At 48.5% G+C, this 24,145-nt stretch overlaps 1 protein-coding gene across 2 annotated transcripts in view; it reads left to right on the top strand.

Moving 5' to 3' along the window:
- The window catches only part of NDST1 (N-deacetylase and N-sulfotransferase 1), a 72,222-nt gene extending 59,806 nt beyond the window's left edge, over window positions 1-12,416 (top strand). Inside the window, exons 13-16 of one of the 2 annotated variants that reach the window (XM_025387862.1) lie at window positions 2,482-2,652; window positions 3,961-4,070; window positions 5,993-6,095; window positions 7,408-12,416. In XM_025387862.1, coding sequence (XP_025243647.1) covers window positions 2,482-2,652; window positions 3,961-4,070; window positions 5,993-6,095; window positions 7,408-7,527 — 504 coding nt within the window. In that variant the 3' untranslated portion in view covers window positions 7,528-12,416. The remainder of the gene's footprint in view (window positions 1-2,481; window positions 2,653-3,960; window positions 4,071-5,992; window positions 6,096-7,407) is intronic. The other variant, XM_025387863.1, reaches the window with a different exon arrangement.
- The last annotated feature ends 11,729 nt before the right edge of the window (window positions 12,417-24,145 follow it).

Below are 24,145 nucleotides of genomic sequence, written 5' to 3' on the forward strand. Positions count from 1 at the left end.
TCATGCGGGGTCCTGCCTCTGATTCTGACACTGACGAGAGGTGGAGGCTGGTTACGCCTTGAGGAAGCTTAGATTTGGTGAACAGCGATGCAGGATCATACTGACTGTAGCTTCCTCGCTGGACACGGGTGGGAGTGGGAGCTCAAGGAAGGACAAGACACAAGACTGCCATTCACAGTGGAGAAGGCGGGCACCTGACCAGGTGAGGCAGTTACCTGGACTGTGATAGATGAAGAGGGTGTGGATCCGAGCCTCTCTCTGGGACATGTATGAACCAGAGCTGTCTTTTTTTTTTTTTTTGGAGACAGAGTCTTGCTCTGTCGCCCAGGCTGGAGTGCAGTGGCGCAATCTCAACTCACTGCAACATCCGCCTTCCGGTTTGAAGTGATTCTCCTGCCTCAGCCTCCTGAGTAGCTGGAATTACAGGTGTGCACCAGCACACCAGGCTAATTTTTGTATTTTTAGTAGAGACAGGGTTTTACCATGTTGGCCAGGCTGGTCTCAAACTCCTGACCTCGTGATCTGCCCACCTAGGCCTAGGCCTCTCAAAGTGCTGGGATTACAGAGCCACCACGCATGGCTGAACCATAGCTCTCTTTAATGCCTGTGGCCTGACTTAATTTCCTGCATGCCAGCCCACTGAGCCTGCAGGAATGCTTTCAGGCCTTCCCTGGTGGGGTAGGGGGAGTCCCTCCCCTGGCTGCCAGCATTCCTGTGATTATACCACACAGCCAAGAACTGTGATTCAGAAGTGGTGCCCCAGCAGAAAGCCACCCTGTTGTCCAGGCCAAGGTCCCGAGCATCCTCATTAACCCAGCAGACTAGGCCTGTGCTTGGTGTTGGGGAGGGGGTGGGGCCCTGGGTCTTATAGCCCATGGTTGCCAGAGAAGTGTCCCCTGTCCTGGCTGGGACAGCCTCTTCAGGCCTGGCCTGACCCACCACTTTGAGGCTCTTTTCTCAGCTGTGACAGTGGCTGCCTCCCGCCTGGGACCTCGTGGTCTCGTCCACGAGGCTGGCACCTGCCTCCTCTTTGCTCCCATGGAAGTCTCTCCTCCTGCCACTCGCTGAGGCTGATGGGGAAGCCCCTTCTTACTCTTGTTCTCTAGGGCTTCTGTTTATGCCCTGATGTCTGCTTTCCTGTGGCTTTTTCTTTAGGAGAAGAAAACCGAGAAACCCTCGTCGAGTGTTTCTGTTTTCTGCCGTGCCGTGCCCTCGCCTCCTGGTGCTGTGCAGGGAACGAGCAGTCTGCTTTCATGGGGGAATGTAGGGTGGAGAGGGAGCCGCCACAGGTTGGCTCAGTCCCTGTTCTGCACTGACACTGCTGTACATCTGCCACCTCACTGGAGAGACAGAGGAGGGGTTTCATGTTTGTGTCCCCTTCTCAAAGATGAGAAAACCAAGTTTCAGCAAGTTTCATGTGGTGGCATTTGAATCCAAGTCTTCTAAATCTAAGACCCTATTCCTTTTTCTGTCCATGGTCAAGAGGGGTAAGGGAGAGAAGGAGAAGGGAGACTCATTGTCCCCAGGAGGACCTGGGAAGGTGCTGGAGGAGAGGAAGGGCAGTGGCCTATCTCAGAAGGACGTTGGGATGAGGAGGAGGCTGCTGTGCACCATATTGTCTTGGCCCTGGGCTGTGTGTGATCCTCAGGGGAGGGGATTGGCAGCTGGGGGGTAGTGCCCGTTGCACAGGTGCCCGAGCTCTGGACTTCTGGACTTAGTGAATTCTGCAGATTCTGGCCTCCCATGGCATTATTTTAGGTGGTTCAGACCAGCCAGTCTCCCTTTTATAGTTCTTTCCCAATCCTTCTGATTTCCATAAAGGAGAAATGCTCACTTTAGTGCAAGTGGTCTTTTGTCCTTTCTAATACTGCCAACCTCTGCTTTCAACAAAGAAAGCAAGTTCAGGGCCTGTTGCAGACATTTGTGTCTGGCTGGAGTTTGAGAACATTGCTTTGTTTTTATTGCATTTATGAGTGGTTGCCTTCTATATAGGACAACAGTGCAGCGGCATGATCTCGGCTCACTGCAACCTCAGCCTCCCGGGTTCAAGCGATTCTCGTGCCTCAGCTTCCCGAGTAGCTGGGACCACAGGCGTGCACCACCATGCCGGCTAATTTCTGTATTTTTAGTAGAGATGGGGTTTTGCCACATTGGCCAGGCTGGTCTCGAACTCCTGACCTCAAGTGATCCACCTACCTCAGCCTCCCAAATTTCTGGGATTACAGGCGTGAGCCACCATGCCCAGCCTCAGGAAACCCTGATTTAGTCCAGCTCCCGTATTTCGAAGATGCAGAAATTGGGGCTCTGGGAGCAGTGGCTTCCCCTAACATAGGACACGGTGAGAGGCAGAGCCAGGACTCAGACCCAGAGCTTCTGGGTCCAGCTGAGGATCTTCTGGTCACCTTGCAGGCTGCTGTCCCTCTGAGGCCACTTCCTTTGTGCCCTCCATGTGGTGTGCTGACCCTCTTTCCTTGCCTGCAGCACCAGCGAGCCCATGACGACCCAGTGGCCCTAAAGTACACCTTCCATGAGGTGATTACGGCCGGCTCCGACGCATCCTCGAAGCTGCGTGCCCTCCAGAACCGCTGCCTGGTCCCCGGCTGGTACGCCACCCACATCGAGCGCTGGCTCAGTGCCTATCACGCCAACCAGGTAGCTGCCTGTCCCTGACCCTTGTGAGGGCAGTCGCAGTACTGGCTTGCTGTGGTTAGCGGAGAGCCTCCAACTCTTTCTCACCAGCCACGGGGACAGATATGCCCTCCTTGGAGAGCTAGACCCTTGGGTCTATAAAAATATTTTATTATTATTATTATTATTTTGAGACAGGGTCTCACTCTGTTGCCCAGGCTGGAGTGCAGTGGTGTGATCTCAGCTCACTGTAGCCTCGATGTCCCGAGCTCATGCAATCCTTCCACCTCAGCCTCCTGAGTAGCTGGGACTACAGGTGTGAGCCACTGTACCCAGCTACTTTTTTTTTTTTTTCTTTTAAGAAACAAGGTCTTACTATGTTGCCCAGACTGGTCTCAAACTTCTGGGCTCAAGCAATCCTCCCTCGGTCTTCCAAAGTGCTGGGATTACAGACGTGAGCCACTGTATCTGGCCTAAAAAGACGGTAGACCTGTTTACCCCAAGGTTGAACTCCCCAAGCCTGTGTCCCGTCACCACAGACCCTGTAGCCCTAAAGGGACCCAGAAAGCCCTGAGGCAGGCAGGTGGGAGTGAGGAGCCTGGGCGTGGTGAAGTAGGGAGAGGCTGATTGGAGGGGTGGGCAGGAACCCAATCATACCAGCTACGTATTTATTTATTTATTTAGAGACGGAGTCCCGCTCTGTCTCTCAGCCTGGAGTGCAGTGGCATGATCTCGGCTCACTGCAACCTCTGCCTCCCGGGTTCAAGCGTTTCTTCCACGTTAGCCTCCCAAGTAGCTGGGATTACAGGCATGCGCCACCACGCCCAGATAATTTTTGTATTTTTAGTAGAGACGGAATTTCACCATGTTGGCCAGGCTGGTCTTGAACTCCTGACCTCAAGTGATCTGCCCGCCTCAGCATCCCAAAGTGCTGAGATTACAGGTGTGAGCCACCATCCCCGGCCATACCAGGCCTTTTAGGCAAACTTGTGGAGTGTTTGAGCAGGAGAGTGATGTGGACTGGAAGCTCAGAGAGAGGCCAGAGAGGGACGTTTGTAGGGACCTGAGGGGCAGGCAGAGTTTTGGTGAGAGCTTAAACTCTAGGAGAAATGGCATTGGGCAGCAGAAGCTGGTGGAAAGCAGGCATGAGACCACAAGAGGCCTGAGCTTGGGGATACCTCCCCTTCAATGGGGGAGGAGGAGCCCGATTCTAGAGGGTGCAGGGTCCCGTATTTATAAGCAGGCCCGTTCCTGCTGCTGTGGCTGTTGCCCTTGTTTGCCACCGAAGTCAGAGCAGGTCCCGATCCCCTTTCTCCCTTTCCTCCTTTCCAGATTCTGGTCTTGGATGGCAAACTGCTACGAACAGAACCTGCCAAAGTGATGGACATGGTGCAGAAGTTCCTTGGGGTGACCAACACCATTGACTACCACAAAACCTTGGCGTGAGTGTTGCGTTTGCATTTTTGCAGGTTATTTCCCTGATTAGGGACCTGGGCCAAAAAAGCTGAAGGCTTGAATAATTATGAGAGAGGTTAATTAGAGTCAGCAAGTATGAAAAGTTATTAATATGACTTAAGTCATATTAATAAAGGTATCACCTTAAGAAAAAGGGAGGTGATGGATCTGTTCTACTCTGGTCCGACCATCCTGGGGTATTCTTTTTGGTCTGGGCTGAACATTTTCAGAGTGTTTTATGTAAGTAAATTAGATCAGTAATGAAGCAGCCCCAGTTCCCACAAGGTTTTCTTAGCATTAGGTTTTTTTTTCTTTTTTTTTTTGAGACATGGTCACTCTGTTGCCCAGGCTGGAGTGCAGTGGCATGATTTTGGCTCACTGCAACCTCAACTTCTGAGGCTCAAGTGATCCTCTCACCTCAGCTTCCCAAGTAGCTTGGGACCCCAGACACGTGCCACCATGCCTGGCTAATTTTTGTATGTTTTGTAGAGAAGGGGTTTCACCGTGTTGCTCAGCCTGGTCTTGAATGATCTGCCTGCTTCAGCCTCCCAAAGTGCTGGGATTATAGGCATGAGGCACCGCCCCCGGCCAGCATTAGATTTTGACTTATAATTTCAGGAAAAGGAAACAAATGTTGTTGACGGTTAATAACCTTACTCACTCAGAACATGGTGCAAGTGCGTTGAGAATGCCCTCCCGCTGTGAGTAAGTGCCTGCCCGCATTGCATGGGCTCAGGGCTGGGAAAGGCTGCTTTCCTGTGCTATGTCACAGATAAGTGACACACTCAGCTGAATGAGGGGACCCGCAAGAGGAGGAATCAAGTCACACTCCCTGGCTCCATTCTTGAGAAAGTCTTGCAACGAGAATATTCCCTCTTCACTGTTGTGGGAGTTGAAGGTGGAGAAGGGAAGTCAGTCCTTCACCTTGAGGGAGGAAGGGCCACCTGCTGAGGCTGTGGGCCATGGTGTCAGAGATGCCTGGGTTAGGGCCCCACATCCATTTCCTCAGCCTTTCAAGCCTCACTTTCCTCATCTGTAAGTTGGGGATAAAGATAATCCCGGCCTCCTGAAGGTCACTGAATTGAATGAAAGCTTCATGTGGGGCTCTTAGTACATGCTTGGCATGCTCTTAGCTGAGTGCTTGGCACACACTAAGTGCTAAGTAAATGGTAGCTGCTGTTGTTGTCATCATCATCAATATCATCACCATCATCATCGTCATCGTCTATATCTATCCTGTGACCCATTCAGAGGTCTCTGTTCTCCTCCGCTATTCATGGGAATTCTGTTTTCTTGATGACCTCACGCTCAAGGATCTCCTCATAGTTCCTGATCCGGGGCTAAATTCTGATGTCAGTATTCCTCCCTTCTCATAACAGCTTCGGATCTCATATCCCAAAAATGCCTTTGAAGACAGGATGGTGTTGGCAGTCTTGCTGTGTCATTTCTGAAGTTTACTGCAAAAAATGAAACTCTCCAGTGATAGGCATGCTTAAGTGCAGCTGTGGATACTGCATGTTTTGATAAAGACGAAATTTATTAAAAAGCAAAAGAACCTCCATTAAACGCCCCCCTCCCCCATGGACCCTGGGAGGGGTAAAGAAGGCTTCTTGGGTTTAAAAAAAAAAAAAAAAAAGTTACTCTGAAGGAACTGTGGCTGCTTGGGCTGGAGAAGAGAAGACTCAGAGTGTGTGAGCTGCCCTTCGCCGGGAAGTAGGGCAGGCACATTTAGTGTAGCCTAGGACACATTTGGTCCCACCGATGGCACACAGCCGCTGACAGTCCTTGTGGGTTCAGGAGCAGTAGATTCCCTGGACTCGGCCATTCCTGGGGTCCATGAACATAGCTTTAAGGTGGGAAGTGGGTGGGCTGAGTCAGCTCCCATCCAGAGACTTTCCCACCTCCGCAGGTTTGATCCAAAGAAAGGATTTTGGTGCCAACTGCTCGAAGGAGGAAAAACCAAGTGTCTGGGCAAAAGCAAGGGACGGAAATATCCCGAGATGGACTTGGATGTAAGTGGTGGACACACTACCTGTGGCACCTGCATAAGCGTAAGGGATCCCTGTATGGGGTTGAGGGGGGTTCTGTTCCCTTTACCATGCACTCAGCACATTCATGGCCTTAGCATTTCTTGGACAGTATTTGTAAGAGGAGGAAACGGGGGCTGAGACATGGTGGGTCAGAACTGATTTCATCAAACAAGTGTTGGTTACCTTCTACTAAGGGCTGAGTGCTGTGGGGCTTTGACAATGAGTCACAGATGTTCTCTGCTTTCAAGGAATTCCTGGCCTTGGAGGGGGATGAGTCCCAACACCAGTAAGTAGAATACAGGCAGAGAGTGCTGCGCGCAGTCAGAGAGGGCACACGAGTGCTGTGGGAATTCAGAACAGGGGAATGTCACTTAAAGCTGAGAGGGGTAGAAAGGCTCCTTAAAGGAGGGATGGGGGTCTCCGGAGTTGCACCTAGAAGGATGAGATCCATTTTATAGGATTTGGACTTATGGAATGGGAGGCTGGGTAAGAACAGCATGTGTAAAAACATAGGGGAAATTTAAAAAAATATATAGGAAAAAGGTCACAGACTGTGGGTCTTGTTATTTCCTCCTTCTGTTTTTTTTTTTTTTGAGACAGAGTCTCGTTCTGTTGCCTAGGCTGTAGTGCAGTGGTGTGATCACGGCTCACTGTAGCCTCGATCCCCTGGGCTCAATCAATCTTCCCTCCTCAGCCTCCCATGGTGCTGGTATTATAGGCGTGAACCACTATGCCTGGCCCTGCCCTGCCTTGGGTTTTGATTATTAATTCTGTCTCCTCTCCCTATGAGAAGAATTTTGACCTTGTGAGATATATTTTGATGCTCCTGCCAACTGGGAGTTCCTGATTGGAGGCTACCATTTAGAAGGATATTGTGGATAAATAAGAGGTATATAGAGGGTGGTGCCAGAGGCATGGTGTTTTTTTTTTTTTCTTTTGAGACAGAGTTTTGCTCTTGTCACTGAGGCTGGAGTGCAATGGCGTGATCTTGGCTCACTGCAGCCTCCACTTCCCGGGTTCAAAAGATTCTCCTGCCTCAGCCTCCCAAGTAGCTGGGATTACAGGTGCCCACCACCTCACCCGGCTAATTTTTGTATTTTTAGTAGAAATGGGGTTTCACCATGTTGGCCAGGCTGTTCTTGAACTCCTGACCTCAGGTGATCCACCCACCTCAGCCTCCCTAAGTGCTGGGATTACAGGCGTGAGCCACCGTGCCCGGCCGAGCATGGTGATTTTAAAGAGGAGGTCACTCTTAAGTCAGCACGCAAGGTCTGAGCTTTCCTTCCCGTTACAGTCCCGAGCCTTCCTGAAGGACTATTACCGGGACCACAACATCGAGCTCTCCAAGCTGCTGTACAAGATGGGCCAGACGCTTCCCACTTGGCTGCGAGAGGACCTCCAGAACACCAGGTAGCCGCGGCCACCACAGCCAGACTGAAAGTTTGTGACAGCCGGGACGTCCCGCCACGCGCTGAGCCAGACTGACCTGCAGAGTGCGAAGCTGGGCCCGGGCGGCCACGTACTTACGAGCAATACTCTGTGGAGGCCTGGTGGGGCCGGGGGAGCACCCAGGCGGGTCTGCAAGCACCTCGGAGCACCCACCGCTGGGTCTGTGGCCTACGGGACCTCCCTCGCCAGCAGAGGTCCATTCCGTTCCCAGCCGCTCCTGGGGAGGCCGCTTCCTGGTAGGAGGGAGTCCACGAGGCTCTTTTCTGTCCCTCACTGTGTTCCGCCGACCGTCCCCTCTCGTCACCCATCACTCCCTGCTTCCGCAGGGCGCCCCTCAGTATTCGCTGCCATTTGTCCCTGTCCTCCAGGCTGTAGGGGAGGAGAGCCTGGCGGGGGGAGACAGACTGGACATTTCTCTTACTGTTTCGAGCCAGGCTCTTCCAAGTGGCCAGCTGGGTCCCCAGAGTCAGTCCTAGGCTGGATGGGAGGGTGGCCACCTCGAGAGGACTCCCAGCCTCCACATCTGGTTCCTACCTTCATATCTCACCCTCCTGTTCTGGGGAAAGAATCTCTGGTTCCTACAGTATCCACCCCATCCTCAAGGCTTCCCATGGGGCCTTGGGGCACTGCCTTGCCATGGGGCTCGGTTCTCTGGGCCCCACCTGCACCCCTTTCTTCCCCCTGGGATATGACATGTGTGGTGTTTCCTGTGGTAAAAGACTGAGGCAGGCCAGGGTTCTGCCAGTAACATGTTCCCATGTACAGATGCGGTCCCCACACCCTCCCAGCCTCAGGCCCAGGCAGACGTGGACGAGCTGGCGAGATTGCCAGCCATGGCTTTGCTCAACCACCTGTGGCGGAGGGCTCCCAGAGACCCCCTTAACCTCCCAAATACTAAGAAGCTAAAGTATTTTAATATTTTGGTTTTTTTTTTCTTGGTGCCAGAGTTTATACCCTGGGTGCTGGGGTCGCACTGTGTTATATATATATATAATGTGTATATATATATATATTCTATTTTTTTTGGTTGGGTTTGTTTTTAATTCAGTCATACAAAGTGGTGGTAAGCCCCAGTCTCAGGGGGCGTTCTGTCTTAGAGCTAGAAATAAGGTGGCAGGGAGGGAGGCTGTGTCCTCAGTGGCCTGGGGCCTGAGGAGACAGCAGGAAGGGGCCCTTCCCAGTGCCATGGCTGCTCTGGGGCTACCCCAGGTGAACAGAGGTGGTGAGATGTGCAGGGAAGACCAGCTCTCTCCAGGACATCGGGCTGTGTGAAGTCCGGTGACCCTGAGGGGATTTTGGCCAAAGGAAACAGCCAGTGCTGGGCTAGGAGAGCTGGGGTCAAAAACTGGCCCACCCCCTCTCCCTCACATGGTGCTAGGCTGGGAGCTGCCCTGAGAGCTGGAATGCCCACCAGGGCCCACAGAACTGTCTCCAGGCTCCTTGGAGACAGTGGGATCTCTGGGCTGATTTCTGGTTGGGGTCTGCTCCTACCCCACCCCGTATAACAATGTGAAGTGACTGAGGCTGAGGTGCCTCTCCCTGGCCCCCTCCAACTGCCAAATTCTGCTTCCCTCTGACCCCCAGGAAATACTTTCTAGAGAGCCTTGTCTTATTCGGAAGACTCTAGCATCTTGGGGCTGGAAGGTCTTTTGACGGGTATGAAACAGGTCCAGAAAGGGGAGGTGGCCTGCTTGGCCGATGTCATGGAGCCAGCTGGGAGCAGGGCTGGGCATTGAACTCAAGGCTCCCGGTTCCAAGTCCTGTCGTGCTCTTCCAATGCCACACTGCCTCTGAGCCCATCCTTGGGACCCTACTCTGTGCCAGGTTCCTGTCCCTTCCTCCGTCACACCATGGTCATTCCAGGATATGGGGACAAACCACTCCTTCCCAGCCAGGGTGCCTTTGAGCCTTCGCATTCCGAGGTCTGCGTTTGCATCCTTGTCGTGTTCTCCCGCGAGGGGTCCTTCCCCAGCCTGTGGGGGCCTGGGTCTGTTCTGAGCTGATTCCCTTTTCTCCAGTTCACTGCTGGGATGAAGAAGTTGGACACTCAGTGGGACCAGCTGCAGGTGGTTTCATGGTGTACAGAGCAGTGTCTCCATCATGCCTCTCAATGGGGCCTGCAAGCCTGGGAAACTTGGGCATCGTTGGGCCAGCAGGGATGAGCAGCAAAGGGTCTGAGGACAGGGTGGCATGTCTGCTTGTACACTCGTGAAGACTTGCCCATGCCATGGAGCCAGGGGCTCCTAGAGAGGGGCAGTGACTTCCAGAGTCCCATCCGTCAGTGAGGGGACCAGGCTGCGGGATGGGTGAGGATCTTACAGCTCCCAGGTTCTGAAATCTACCCTCTGGGCCTGGAGGCCTCTGTCGCAGAGCCTGGAAGGCAGGAGAGGTGGGCTGGCCTGGGGCAGGAGCTCCACTTATCTCTGCCTCTGGCTGTGGGAAGGAGCAGGCAGTTGGAAATCCTGTGACAACAGAGATCTGGATTTTTGCCTGGGCCCTTCTGCAAGCCTGGGGACTGGACCTGCCATGTGTTCTAAGTCTATCTGCTGGGGTCGCTGCTGCCACCTCCCCTCCCACTAACAGACCTTTCTTGAAGACCCACTAGGCCCAGACACTGCCAGGACTTGCAGGTATGGGTGGGGGTGGGTAGAAGGAGAGGCAGATAAGCTGCCTGAGGGGCTGTCAGCTAATGGGTACACGGACACCCCCTCCCGAGAAGAGAAAGCCACAGATGAGTGGGGCAAGCGAGACCGGTCTTCAGTGTCCACCAATTCACTCTCAGCATTTGGCCAAAAAAAGGGAGAGAGAAATAGCTGAAGTTAATTGTTCAGGTGGCTCCACCACCTATTCTGTGGTCCCCTCCATGAGCCTTTGCCCCAGGGTGGGTGCAGGTGCGAGTGTCACCTGCAGTTGCCTGTCATTCAGGGTTCCGGAGCCTTCTGTGGTGGAGCGTCCTGCTGCTTGGAGGATGAGTCTGAAGTTTAAAAATGGGCCTTTTCTGAGTCCCCCTGATGAGCAATCAGTGCTTCTGGGCCCAGCTAAGGAAGCCATCTGTTCCCAGCAAAGGAGGACTGCTGCGCTGACCTGCAGAGGTTGGTGGTCCCAGCACAGAGCTGTGCCCACTGGCTTGTTAGTGGCAAGAGCAAGTACAAAAATGTTTTACCAAACATTTAATTATGAATGCCCACTCCCCAGCATCTATATCTAAAATTAACATTTTGCCACATTTGTTTTTCTCTGTCTGTGTACATATATATTTTCTCTGTCCTAATTTAAAAGTACATTGCAAACACCATGAAACTTGAGACCTGAAAGCTTCAGCCTGCATCTCCTAAGCATTAGGGCATTCTCCTACACATTGGCCCAGTATCACAGCCCAGACAAGAAGTCATTTCCCAACGACGTCTGCTATCCAATCTGTGTTCAAATCCCCCTGGTTGTCTCCCAGGTAACTTATGTCTGGTTGTGGAGTCAGCGTCCAGTTGCGGTGCACACTGCATTTTCTAACTATGTTTTAAAAACCCCTTTGAATGCTGAAAGGTCTTCCCTCAGCTCACTTTGAGGTTTTAAATGATATTGTTTTTGAGGCCCTCGGCCTGCTGTCCTGTTGAAGCCCCACATTCTGAATTTGTCAGCTTGTTTGCTCATGGTGTCACATAACCACTTCTTCTATCTCCTGTACTTTCAAGGATGATTTAGGCTACATGAGACTTTGCCTTTTGTGCTGGCTTGACAGCTTCACTTCTGCCTAAGGTGTGCCTCCACTGTCACCTGTACCAAGTGCCAAAACAGCAGAGGGGCCAGTTAGAGCAAGAGCTCTGGGGAGGGCCCGGAAAGGCTCCCTGGAGAAGGCCGCAATATCTGGGCCTCGAAAGGAAGGACTCAGGGCTCTGGAAGGAGGAGGCTGCATGCCTGAAGGCTGGGCCTTCGACCCTGGGGATGGGCCGCAGGGCACCAAACACATCATATGTCTCTCTCTTTCTGTTTTGGGGTCCCAGGGTTCTCATTTCCTGGAGGCCCATGGTCTGTGTGCACTGGAGCAGAGCCAGGCTCTGGGACGCAGCAGGGAAAAGCCTACATGGGGAACTGCCTCCCACAAGCTGTGGTGTGAGAAGAGCCCTGGCTGGCAGCAGGAGCTGTGAAATTTCATCCCAGCCGGGTGCATTTAGTGACTGCCTGACCATCTTCCTCCCAGGCCCTCAATTTCTTCATCTGTAGAATGAGCAGATAGGGGCCACGGCAGGGGTTTTCACACATCCAAGGAGGCAGCTCTGCTCTACTTGATGTGAGGATGAGGGGGGCCTAGACCCCCTGCTGCCCAGGCCCTTGAGGCAACACTGGGTTCCTGGCTTGACAGCTCTGGGCCGGCTGCCCTTGCCAGCTCAGCCGGCTGGAGAGTTTTCAGCTCCCCCAAGGAACGGGCATAGGGTTTGTGTGGGGTCAATGCCAAGAACCTGGGGGAAACTGGCTGCATTTTATCCTAAGAAGTTCATCCCTCCTGCTCTTCTTCTTCTTTCTGGCCCTGGAGGAGAATGAGGGAGGAGAGGCTTTTCTATGACTGTGTTAGCTTTTATTATTAGCAAGAGGGCTCCTTTTGTAATTTGTGCATGAAATTCATGTCATTTCCTGGGAGAGGAGAGGGCCAACTGGAGAGGGTGGGGGGCACACTGGGGAAGCAGGCAGAGGTTTCCTTCCCTTGTAGGGGGGTGGGGAGAGTGGGGGAGAGGGGGTGCTACCCAGTTCGCCTGATGAGGGCTCTCGAACCAGCCGTTTTGGGTTGTGTTAAAGGTGAGACCTTCCTCCATTAATGTACAATCTCGAACTAACTGCTAATAAAGTGGGGTTCTGTTTGTACACCTTGGTCCTGTCTGTCTGACCTTTTTGCAAGGCCTGCAGGGGAGGGTGGAGTAGGGGTGTTTGCATGCATGGCCAAAGCCCACTTGTCCCCGCCACCTCAGGCATGCACACGTGCCCACACGTGTGCACTCACATATGCACATGGTGACTTGGTCAACGCAGATCATTTCCACTGGGTTATGAATGGAAGATTTCCCAGATAGAGCAGAGGCCTATCCTGGGGCAGCCACAGGGGGCATCTCAGATCATGAGCCCTCAGACAAGCTGGATTGCTCAGAAGCCCTGGGGGTCGGGCACTGGACCGAGGGGAGATTTGGGAGCTGGAACCATTTGTGCTACTAATGTATATGGTAGCTGGGGGGCAAGCCACTTTTACTGTTTTACCCCATTTCCCTTACCTTTTAGATGCATGGAGGGAGTTGGACTCTGTGGCCTCTCTTGAAGAACTTGCCTAAAAAATACAGATTCCCAGGTCCACTTTCAGAGATTTAACTCCAGCAGATGTGGGATGGGGCCCAACATCTTTAAGGAGCCCTCCAGTACACTGAGGAGTTTTTAACGAGCCCTCCAGTACACTGAGGCAGCCCAGTGTAACTCTGGCTCAGAGTGGGAAACTCTGGCTCAGATCCATGGTTCCTGTGGGTTCTAATTAATGTGGAGAGCCCCACTGTTCAGGAAAACGTAGGGTAAAACAAATGACTTTGAAGCCCTCACAGCCTAATTGAGGGCCAGACTCGAGATTTGCCTGGAGAAGGAGAGTTATCACAGGTAGGGGGGCCCAGGCCAGTGTCTGCAGTGCAGGTGATCAGACCTGCTCCTTCAGAATCCCCTTGGGAAGATTGAAACAATATACATTCCTGGGCTCCCCCAAAATCTGCTCACTCAGAACCTCTGGGGTGGGACTCAGCACAGTGTACTTTAACAGACTCCTTGGTGTTCAGGGAAGTTTGGGAATGCCGAATCAGGCCACCATGTATGTCAGAGACGGTACCCAGAAATGTGCACAGGTTCTGAGGGGCAGAGGAGGGGCATGCTGGAGACGCAGCTGGGCAGTCCTGCTTCCCAGAACCCAGTATGTTCAAAGTGAATGTACCACAATGCCACCTCTGATGGCGCAAGGGCAGCACCTGCAGAGCCCTCTTTGGAGTTCGTCAGCTGGGAGCTTGGTTTGGGTCGGGTGGCCTTCACCAGCAAGAACACAGCTGGAGGCTGCATGGGCAAGAGCAGATCAAGAGGCATGGTGCAGAAGGGTGACTGTGCCAGCTGAGGGGTCAGCCTGCAACGGGGATTTTTGAATTTAAATACAGCTGAGATTCTGTTTTGGAAGAATCACTTAATTGAAAACCAGGTAAAGGTGGGGGTGCTCTCTGGAGTGGGAGTGAAGCTCTGGACTCTTCCCAGCTCACCTCCTCCCTGTCTCTCAGCCTATCTTGGAACCTTAGGATTTTTTGAAACACATTGTGAAAACCCAACCCAGTTGCTTCCAGAGGTCCCAAAATTCCTGCAGTTCTAACAGGCTGAATGAATAGCAGCCCATCAGCCCCTCCTCACCCCCCACGGGGATGTCCACCCAGGAAATCTGGTGCCCCAGGAGTGGTTCGGGCTTCTAGAGGTGGGCAGTTCCCTTGGAGAAGCCTGGATTTTGTGTGTAGGGCAGTGTGTTTCATAATAGCAAAATGCTGGGAACAACCTAGATGTCCATCCACAGGGGATCAGCTAGGTAACCTCCGTTGTATCCATTCACTGTAACGATGATTCAGTTGAAAGTAATGAGCTCAGTCTTCAAGGCCTGCCGGGGAAATTTCTATGACAGACCTATACAATGTGACCGTCATGGAAAGAGAACACTACAGTTTGTATTTTTCCTGGGGTTGTAGATGTATGTATCTCACATCAAACTGCTAGTAGGGGAGGAAAGACTGAGAAGGGGGACTTTCAAAGGGGACTTCAGCCTTGGCTGAAATATATGTAAGACAAGGATAATTTATTTGCATATCATTTGTGGAATGAAAACGTCTTAATGAAAAACAGAAATGGACAAAGTGGAAAGGGGGACTCCAAGCAGCTAGAATTCCACGACCATGCGATGAAGGCCAACACGGCTTTACCCAGCCCTTAAGCTCCTATGGAGTTAAGGTCTGGAGAAGGCCTAGGGTGCCGGTGATGAATTTCTTGCCTTGCTGCATTTGTCCTAAGCATTCGTGAAGACCCTGAAGTGAGGAGCCTGACCTTCCTGTGACTGTAGGCCAGTCTTAACTCCTCTCTGGTCCTGGGAGCTTGGCTTCCCTGAGCTGACAGACGGGGGAACTAGGGTTAGTATCACCATTGCTGGAACAAACTGACACCATGTGTCTCCCAATATGATGCAATGGGAAGGACCCAGTACAACACCTGGGAGATTCCTAACAAAAACATGGGACACGAATCCAGCCAAGGGGAACAGACAGACACATCCGCATTGGGGACATTTTGCAAAATAACTGGCCTGAACTCCAACAATGTCAAGGTGATGAAAGATACAGAAAAGCTGAGAAATGGTTCAGGATTAAAGGATACTAAAGAGGTGTGGTAATCAAATGCCATGTGTGACCCTGGAGGGTCCCGGACCATGAAACAATTTGCTATAAAGGATACCACAGGGACACCTAGCAGAACGTCAAGATGGACCGTGTGGATTAGATAATACTATTCAACCGATGTTCAATTTTCTGGTTTTGATTATTTTACTGTTATGAAAGAGTATCTAATGAAGTACATGTGAGCTATTAGTTTTTTGCAATTACAAGTAATTGCCGCAATTACTTTTGCACCAACCTAGTATTTAGGGGTAAAAAGGAAGAAATGGAACTGAATTTTGACTCCTGTTCTTTCTCTAATGGTACTAGATGATAGGTACTCATCAGATGCAGTCCAAAAAGTGTCCACCAGGGGGCACTATTATCCCAGCCTCTCACAGTGTAGTCAGTGTGAATGCCTCCCGGGAAGACTGGGCTGGTGTAATGGTGGTGTGGCAGTAATATTATCAATATTAATATCAATAAATTAAATAATATAAATAAAAAGTATTTCTTATCCTGTGTCAGGCAGACCCTCTGCTTATCAAGTGCTATCTTTAAAATTTTTTATTTATTTTTGAGACAGTGTCTCACTCTGTCAGCCAGGTTGGAATGCAGTGATCTCAGCTCACTGCAGCCCGAAGCTCCTGGGCTCAAGCCATTCTCCCACCTCACCTTCTGAGTAGCTGGTATTACAGGCATGCACCACCACGCCTGGCTAATTTTTGTATTTTTTGTAAAGATGGGGTTTTGCCATGTGGCCCAGGCTGGTCTTGAACTCCTGGCCTGAAGTGATCCTCCTGCCTCAGCCTCCCAAAGTGCAGGGATTACAGGCATCAGCCACCTTGCCTGGCCTCTTTTAATCCTCATAACAATCCTCTGAGGTAGGTATTATCATTCCCATTGTATATTTGAGGAATTTCAGTTCAGAGAGGTTAAGTAACTCTACCAGGATCACAGAGCTGGTAGTCATTGGCCCATGAGACTCCACAGCTTGGAGTCCACTAGACTGTCCTGCCCCCTGGGCCTGAGGCTGAGAATGTGTCCTGGCATAGAGAAGTGCCCATGAGGCTGAGTGGGGACAATTCACTGAGCCTGGCCCTGCCCTTTTCAGGGCTGGGGACTGGGTGGTCCTGGGAAGCTGTTAAAGGTGCCTAAAAGTATATGTACCTACAAATCTAAAACAGAAGTACAAACAGGGGATGGTGTGAGAAGCAAGACTCCTTCCACTCCCTGAGCTTTGTCCTCCAACTCACTTCTTCAGAGGAAACCACCATTAGCAGTTTCTGTGGATCTTTCCAGAAATTGTTTTACATGTACAAACAGTTGAGTGCACGTGCATGCCCTGCTGGTGTGTACCCTCAGGCTGTTCTGCACTGTGCTTTTCCATGGGTGCCTCTGGTCAGTGGGTGGAAGGTATTTACTGCTCTGCATGGCAGCACAGGGCTCCTCTGCATGGGTACTTGGGTGGAGGGTATTTGTTGCTCTGCATGGCAGCAGATGGAGGGCTCCTCTGCATGGGTACTTGGAGAAGCTCTGCTCTATTACACCTTTCAGGGAGTGGGGGTAGAAACTGGAGCTTGAATTCTTTGACCTTTGCCACATTCTGGGGTGTTCTCCCTTGGGAAGGAATAGACTGCACAGCACAGTAGTCAAAATATGCACAGCTGGATAGATTTGGTTTCAAATACAGGCTCAGTATTGGCTGTGTGACCTTGGTCAAGTACTTCATGTCTCTGGGCCTCAGTCTCTGCTTTCGTGAAGTAGGGATAGTTACAGGACTGAGGTGACAGAGATGTTGTGAGGAGTGAAGAGACAGTGTCTGGAAAGCCCTCAGCAGAAGTCTTCTACACAGTGAGTGCTCAGTAAAGTCTTTGCCAGTTCCTGGTATCACACATATACAGACCCCATTTCTGAGCCTGAGCCTGGGGGTGGCACTGCCACCTTTGTCCTGAGGCTGATGAGGTTGGGCTGAGGAGTCAAGCGCCCCAGTCAATGTGGAAACTCATTACATTTGATTGTTCTTCCTGGGACCTTGAAATGGAAATGGTGGGTGATCTGGGGCACTGAGAATGACTCTTCAGAACACACACACACAACACCAACTTCACAGGAAAACAAGGAACACGAGAGACTGCTATAAGCAGCTGCACGTTAACAAATCAGATGCTCTAGATGCAATGGACAAATTCTTAGAGGCACACAAACTACCAAAACTGACTCAAGAGGAAATAGAAAATCTGAATAGACCTATAACAAGTCAGGGGATTAAATCGGTAATCAAAAAACTCCCAGCAAATCGGTGAATTCTACAAAACATTTAAAGGAGAATTAACATCAATCCTTCTCTTAAACTCTTACCAAAAATCTAAAGAGGAGAGAACATCTCCCAACTCATTCTGTGAGGCCAAGCATTACCTTGATACTGAAACTAAGACTCTACAAGAAAAGAAAATTGCAGGCCAGGTGCAGTGGCTCACGCCTGTAATCCCAGCACTTTGGGAGGCTGAGGCAGGTGGATCACCTGAGGTCAGGAGTTCAAGACCAGCCTGGCCAACTTGGCAAAACCCTGTCTCTATTAAAAATACAAAAATTAGCCAGGCATGGCAGCATGCACCTGTAATCCCAGCTGCTCAGGAGGCTGAGCCAGGAGAATCACTTGAACCCAGTAGACGGAGGTTGCCATGAGCCAAGATTGCGACAGTGCACTCCAGCCTGAGTGATAAAGTGAGACTCCACGTCAATAAACAAAACAAAACAAAAACATTATATGCCATGATCAAGTGGGTTTTATTCCAGGAATGCAAGGGTGGTTCAACATATGAAAATCAAAGTAATATACCACATTATAAGAATGAAGGGGGGGGGGGAAAACCACATGATCATCTCGATGCAGAAAAAGCGTCTGACAAAATTCAACACCCTTTCATGATATAAACGCTTAACAAACTAGTACTAGAAAAGAACTCTTTCAACATGATAAATGCCATATGTGAAAAACTCACAGCTAACATATTTTTTTTTTGAGACAGGGTCTCGCTCCATTGCCCAGGCTGGAGTGCAGTGGCACAATTGTGGCTTACTGCAGCCTTGACCTCCCAGGCTCAAGCGATCCTCCCACCTCAGCCTCCCAAATTGCTGGGACTACAGGCACATGCCATGCCTGGCTAATTTTTTATTTTTGTTGTAGAGACAGGGTCTTGCCATGTTGCCCAGACTGGTCTAGAATTCCTGGGCTCAAATGACATCATTCTGAATGTTGAAAAACTGAAAGCATTTCCCCTAGGATGAGGAACAAGACAAGGATGTCTGTTTTCATAACTTCTAGTTAAGATTAGAAACTTCTACTCAACACAATACTGGAAGTTCTAGCCAAAGCAATTAAACAGGAAAAAAACAAAAGGCATCCAGATTGGAAAGGAAGAAGTAATACTATCTCTACTTATAGATAACATGATCTTAATGCCTAGAAAACCCAAAAGAATTCATACGCATACACGAACTATTAGAATTAATAAGTGAATTTTGTAAAATTTCAGGATACAAAATCAATACACAAAATCCATTGAATTTCTATACACTATAATGAACAATCCAAAAAGGAAGTTATGAAAACAATTCTACTTATGACAGCATCAAAAAGAATAAAATATAGGCTGGGCGTGGTGGCTCCCGCCTGTAATCCCAGAACTTTGGGAGGCTGAGGTGGGCAGATCACCCAAGGTCAGAAGTTTGAGATCAGCCTGGCCAACACGGTGAAACCCCATCTCTACTAACAGTACAAAATGAGCCAGGTGTGGTGGCACATGCCTGTAATCCCAGCTACTTGGGAGGCTGAGGCAGGAGAATCACTTGAACCCTGTAGGTGGAGATTCTGGTGAGCCGAGATCGTCCGCTGCACTCCAGCCTAGGCAACAAGAGGTAAACTCCTTCTCAAAATAATAATAATAATAATAAATAAAAATAAAATATATAGGAATAATTTAATCAAGGAGGTGAGAGACTTGAATACAGAAAACTATAAAACATTGCTTGAAGAAATTAAAGATCTAAATGAATGGAAAGACATCTCATGTTTGATTAGAAGACTCAATATTGTCAAGGAATATACAGTTTTTTTTTGCAATTCCTATCAAAATTCCAACAGGTTTTTTTCCAGAAATGAAAAAAGATTCCTAATATGAAAATTCCTAATATTCACATGGAATTTCAAGAGACCCAGAATAGCAAAAACAATCTTGAAAAAAAAATGACACAGTTGCAGGACTCATGCTTTCTGATTTCAGAACTTACTGCAGGCCAGGCATGGTGGCTCACACCTGTAATCCCAGCACTTTGGGAGGCTGAGGTGGGTGGATCATCTGAGATTGGGAGTTTGAGACCAGCCTGGCCAACATGGTGAAACCCCGTCTCTACTAAAAATGCAAAAATCAGGTGGACGTGGTGGCACGCGCCTGTAGTCCCAGCTACTCGGGAGGCTGAGGCTGGAGAATCACTTGAACCCGGGAGGCAGAGGTTGCAGTGAGCTGAGATCATGCCACTGAACTCCAGCCTGGGCAACAGAATGAGACTCTGTCTCAAAAACAAAACAAAACAAAAAAACTTACTGCAAATCTACAGTAATTATAACAGTGTGCTACTGGCATAGGATAGACATGTAGACCCTGGGGTAGAATTGAGAGCCCAGAAATAAGCCCTCACATCTATTGCCAATTCATTTTTGACAAGGGTACTAAGAACTTTCACTGGAGAAAGAATAGTGCTCCACAACCTGGATATCACATGCAAAAGAATGAAGCTGAACCCTTACCACACACCATAGGCCAAGACTAAGTGAAAATTGATCAAAGATGTAAATTTAAGAGCTAAACTTAGAACTATTAGAAACATAGGTGCAAATATCTATGACCTTGAATTTGGTAATGGTTTCTTAAATATGACACGAAAAACACAGGCAACAAGGAAAAAAAAGATAAATTTGTCTTCATTAAAATTTAAAAGACTTTTGTGTGTCAAAGGACACCATTAAGGCCAGGCACCGTGTCTCACACCTGTAATCCTGGCACTTTGGGAGACCTAGGTGGGTGTATCACCTGAGACCAGAAGTTCAAGACCAGCCTGGGCATCATGGTGAAACCCCATCTCTACAAAAACTACAAAAATTAGCTGGGCGTGGTGGTGTGCCTGTGGTCCCAGCTATTGGGGAGGCTGCGGTGGGATGACCCCTTCAGCCTGGGAAGAGGAGGTTGCAGTGAACCAAGATTGCATCATTGCACTTCAGCCTGGGTGACAGAGTGAGACCCTGTCTCAAAAAAGAAAGAAAGAAAAAAGAATACTATAAAGAGAGTTAAGAGACAATCCACATAACAGGAGAAAATATTTGCAAATCATATGTCTTATAAGGGCCTCATATCCAAAAAATATAAAGAACAACTCAACAACAAAAAGACAAACAACCCAATTTAAAAATGGGAAAATGACTTGAATGGATGTTTCTCCAAAGAAGACATACAATGACCAACACACTCGTGAAAAGGTGCTGAAAACGTTCGTCATTACTGAAATGCAAATGAAAACCAGTTCTCATCTACTAGAATGGCTGTTTTTTTTTTTTTTTTTTTTTTTTTGAGATGGAGTCTTGCTCTGTCACCCAGGCTAGAGTGCAGTGGTGTGATCTTAGCTCACTGCAATCTCCGCCTCCCGAGTTCAAGCGATTCTCCTGCCTCAGTCTCCTGAGCAGCTGGGATTACAGGCATCCACCACCAGACCCAGCTAATTTTTGTATTTTTAGTAGAGATGGGGTTTCACCATGTTGGCCAGGTTGGTCTGGAACCCCTGACCTCAGGTGATCTGCCCACCTGGGCTTCCCAAAGTGCTAGGATTATAGGCGTGAGCCACCACACCTGGCCGGCTATAATTTTTTTTTTTTTTAAAGGAAAATAAGTTTTGATGAAGATGTGGAGAAATTGGAACCCTTATACATTGCTGGTGGGAATGTGAAATGATACAGCTACTGTGGAAAACAGTTTAGTGTTTCATCAAAAGGTTAAACAGTATTCACAATAACCAAAAGCTGGAAAGAACACAGATGTCCATCAATAGATGAATGAGCAAATAAAATGTGGTATATAATACAGTGGAATATTATTCCACCACAAAAAAGGGAGGAAGAAATTCTGATATATGGTACAACATAAATTAGCCTTGAAAACATTATGTGAAATAAAATAAGCCAGACGTACAAAAAGACGAATATTGTCTGATTTCTTTTATACTAAATATCTAGAATAGGCAAATTCATAGAGATAAGAAGTAGGTTAGAGGTTACCATGGCTGAGGGGAGAGGGAGGCTGGGGAGTTATTGCTTAAGGAGCACAGAGTTTCTCCTTGGGTGATGGAGAATGTTGACAGTAGATAGTAGCGATGGTTGTGTAACATTGTGAATGTACTAATGCCACTAAATTGTGCACTTTAAAATGGTTAAAATGGCAAATTTTATGTTATATGTATTTCACCACAATAAAAATACATATACGGCATTCAAGGCAGCTCTGTTTTCTTAAATTGAAATATAATTTACATACACAAAATAATACTTTAAAGTGTATAATTCAGTGGTTTTTAGCAAATTGTGCAACCATCACCACTATCTAATTCCAGAACATTTCATCACCTCAAGAAGAAACCTCATAGCAGTAAGTGGTCATTCCTCATTCTTCCCTTCTCTCAGGCCCTGGCAGACACTGAACCACTTTCTGTTTCAATGAATTGCATATTCTGAACATTTCCCATAAATGGAATCCTTCCATATGTGGCCTTTTGTGCCTGGTTTCTTTCACTCAGTGTGCTTTCAGGGTTCATCTATGTTGTAGCTTGTGCTAATACTTCATTTTTAATGACTGACTACGATTCCATTATTGGTATGTTTGTTTATCCATTCATTAGTTGATGGACATTGGGTTGTTTCCACTTTTTGGCTATTGTGAATAGTACTGCAGTGAATACTCATGTACAAGTAACTGTTTGAAATTCCTTTAGGTATAGATGTAGGAGGGAAATGCTGGGTCATAAGGTGATTCTATGTTTAACTTTTTCAGGAGTCACCAAACTTTTTGCCACAGCAGTTGAATCATTTTGCATTTCCACCAGCAGTATACAAGGGTTCCAATTTCTCCACATCCTCGCCAAAACTTGTTTTTTTTTTTCCACTTTATTTTATTTATTTTTGAGACAGAGTCTCGTTCTGTTGCCCAGGCGAGGGTGCAGTGACGGGATTATGGCTCACTACAACCTCCTCCCCTCAGGCTGAAGGAATCCTCCTACCTTGGCCTCCTGAGTAGCTGGGACTACAGTTGTGCACCACCATACCCGGAAAATTTGTATTTTTTGTAGAGACAGAGTTTTGCCATGTTGCCCAGGCTGGTCTCAAACTCCTGGGCTCAAGAGATCTGCCTACCTCAGCCTCCCAAAGTGCTGGGATTACAGGCGTGAGCCAACAGGCCTGGCCTTATTATTATTACTATTAAAGAGATAGTGTTTTAGTCTCTTGCACAGGCTGGAGTGCAGTGATATGATCATTGCTCACTGCAGCCTCTAACTCCTGGGCTCAAGTGATCCTCCCCTCTCGGCCTCTCAAAGTGCTGAGATTACAGGTGTGAGCCTGGTCTTATTTTCCATTGAAAAAAAAATTATAGCCATCCTAATGGATGTGAAGTGTTACCACATTGTGGTTATGATTTGCGTTTCCCTAATGACTACTGATGTTGATTATCTTCTTATGTATTTGATGGACATTTGTATGTCTCTTTGGAGAAATGTTTGTTCAAGTCTTTTGCCCATTTTTGAATTGGTTCATTTCTCTTTTTGTTGTTGAGTTGTAAGAGCTTTTTATGTGTTCTGGATATTAGACTCTAATCAGACAGTTCATTAGGTCTTTGATCCATTTTGAGTTAATTTTTGTATATGGCGTGAGGTAGGGGTCCAACTTCATTCTTTTGTGTGTGGATATCTGGTAGTCCCAACATCATTTATTTAAAAAACTATTCTTTCCCCCATTGAATTGTTATGGCACCCTTGTCAAAAATTAGTTGACCATAAATGTGAGTATGTACACATATGCTCAATTCTATTTTATTGATCTGTTTGTCTATCCTCAAGCAAGTTTCATGCAGTCTTGATTACTGTAACTTTGTAGTAATTATTGAAATCAAGAAGTATGAGTCTTCTAGATTTGTTCTTCCTTTTCAAGATGATTTTTGGCTGTTTTGAGTTCTTTGCATTTCTATGTGAATTTTTGTATCGACTTGTCAATTTCTGCAAAAAATGTACCTGGGATTTTGATAGGGATGAGTTAAATCTGTTGATCAATTTGAGGAGTATTATGATCTTAACAATATGAAATCTTCCACTCTGAACATGAGATTTTTTTCCATTTATTTATATTGTCCTTAATTGTTTTCAGTGAGGTTTTGTGTTATGTATTTTTTTGTCTCCAGTTTGACTCTACTGTTTTTGTTGTTGTTGTTGTTGTTGTTGTTTGTTTGTTTTTGAGATGGAGTCTCACTCTGTCTCCCAGGCTGGAGTGCAGTGGCACGATCTCAGCTGACTGCAACCTCCACATCCCAGGTTTAAGCAATTCTTCTGCCTCAGCCTCTCCGAGTAGCTGGGACTACAGGCATGTGCCACCACGCCTGGCTAATTTTTGTATTTTTTGTAGAGGTGGGGTTTTGCCATGTTGACCAGGCTGGTCTGGAACTCCTGACCTCAGGTGATCCATCCACCTCAGCCTCCCAAAGTGTGAGACTACAGGTGTGAGCCACCATGCCCAGGTGACTCACTATTTTTATAATCACATAGAAAATGTTTAGAGTGTGAAGAAGGGGTATGGGTAGAAATGGCAACTGGGACTGAGTTGGCTTGGGGAGATGTGACCTTGATCAGAGTTGACTTGGCCTCAGAGGCCCCTCTGGAAAAGGAGATTCTGATCTTGCGGTCAGAGTTGGAACTTGCCACTCTCCCCTGCCCATGCCTGCCTCATGTGATCTCAGATGGGGGAACTGGGAAAGTCACATGGCTGGGCCTGGTGGAGGGGGAGAGTCTCCCCCAGGTACGTGGTGGAGTCCCAGGCTTGGGCTTTTTCTTTGGGACCTTGGGCCAGCTGCCTATGACATG

Source organism: Theropithecus gelada, chromosome 6, assembly GCF_003255815.1.
Source record: "Theropithecus gelada isolate Dixy chromosome 6, Tgel_1.0, whole genome shotgun sequence".
Taxonomy (NCBI): Eukaryota; Metazoa; Chordata; class Mammalia; order Primates; family Cercopithecidae; genus Theropithecus; species Theropithecus gelada.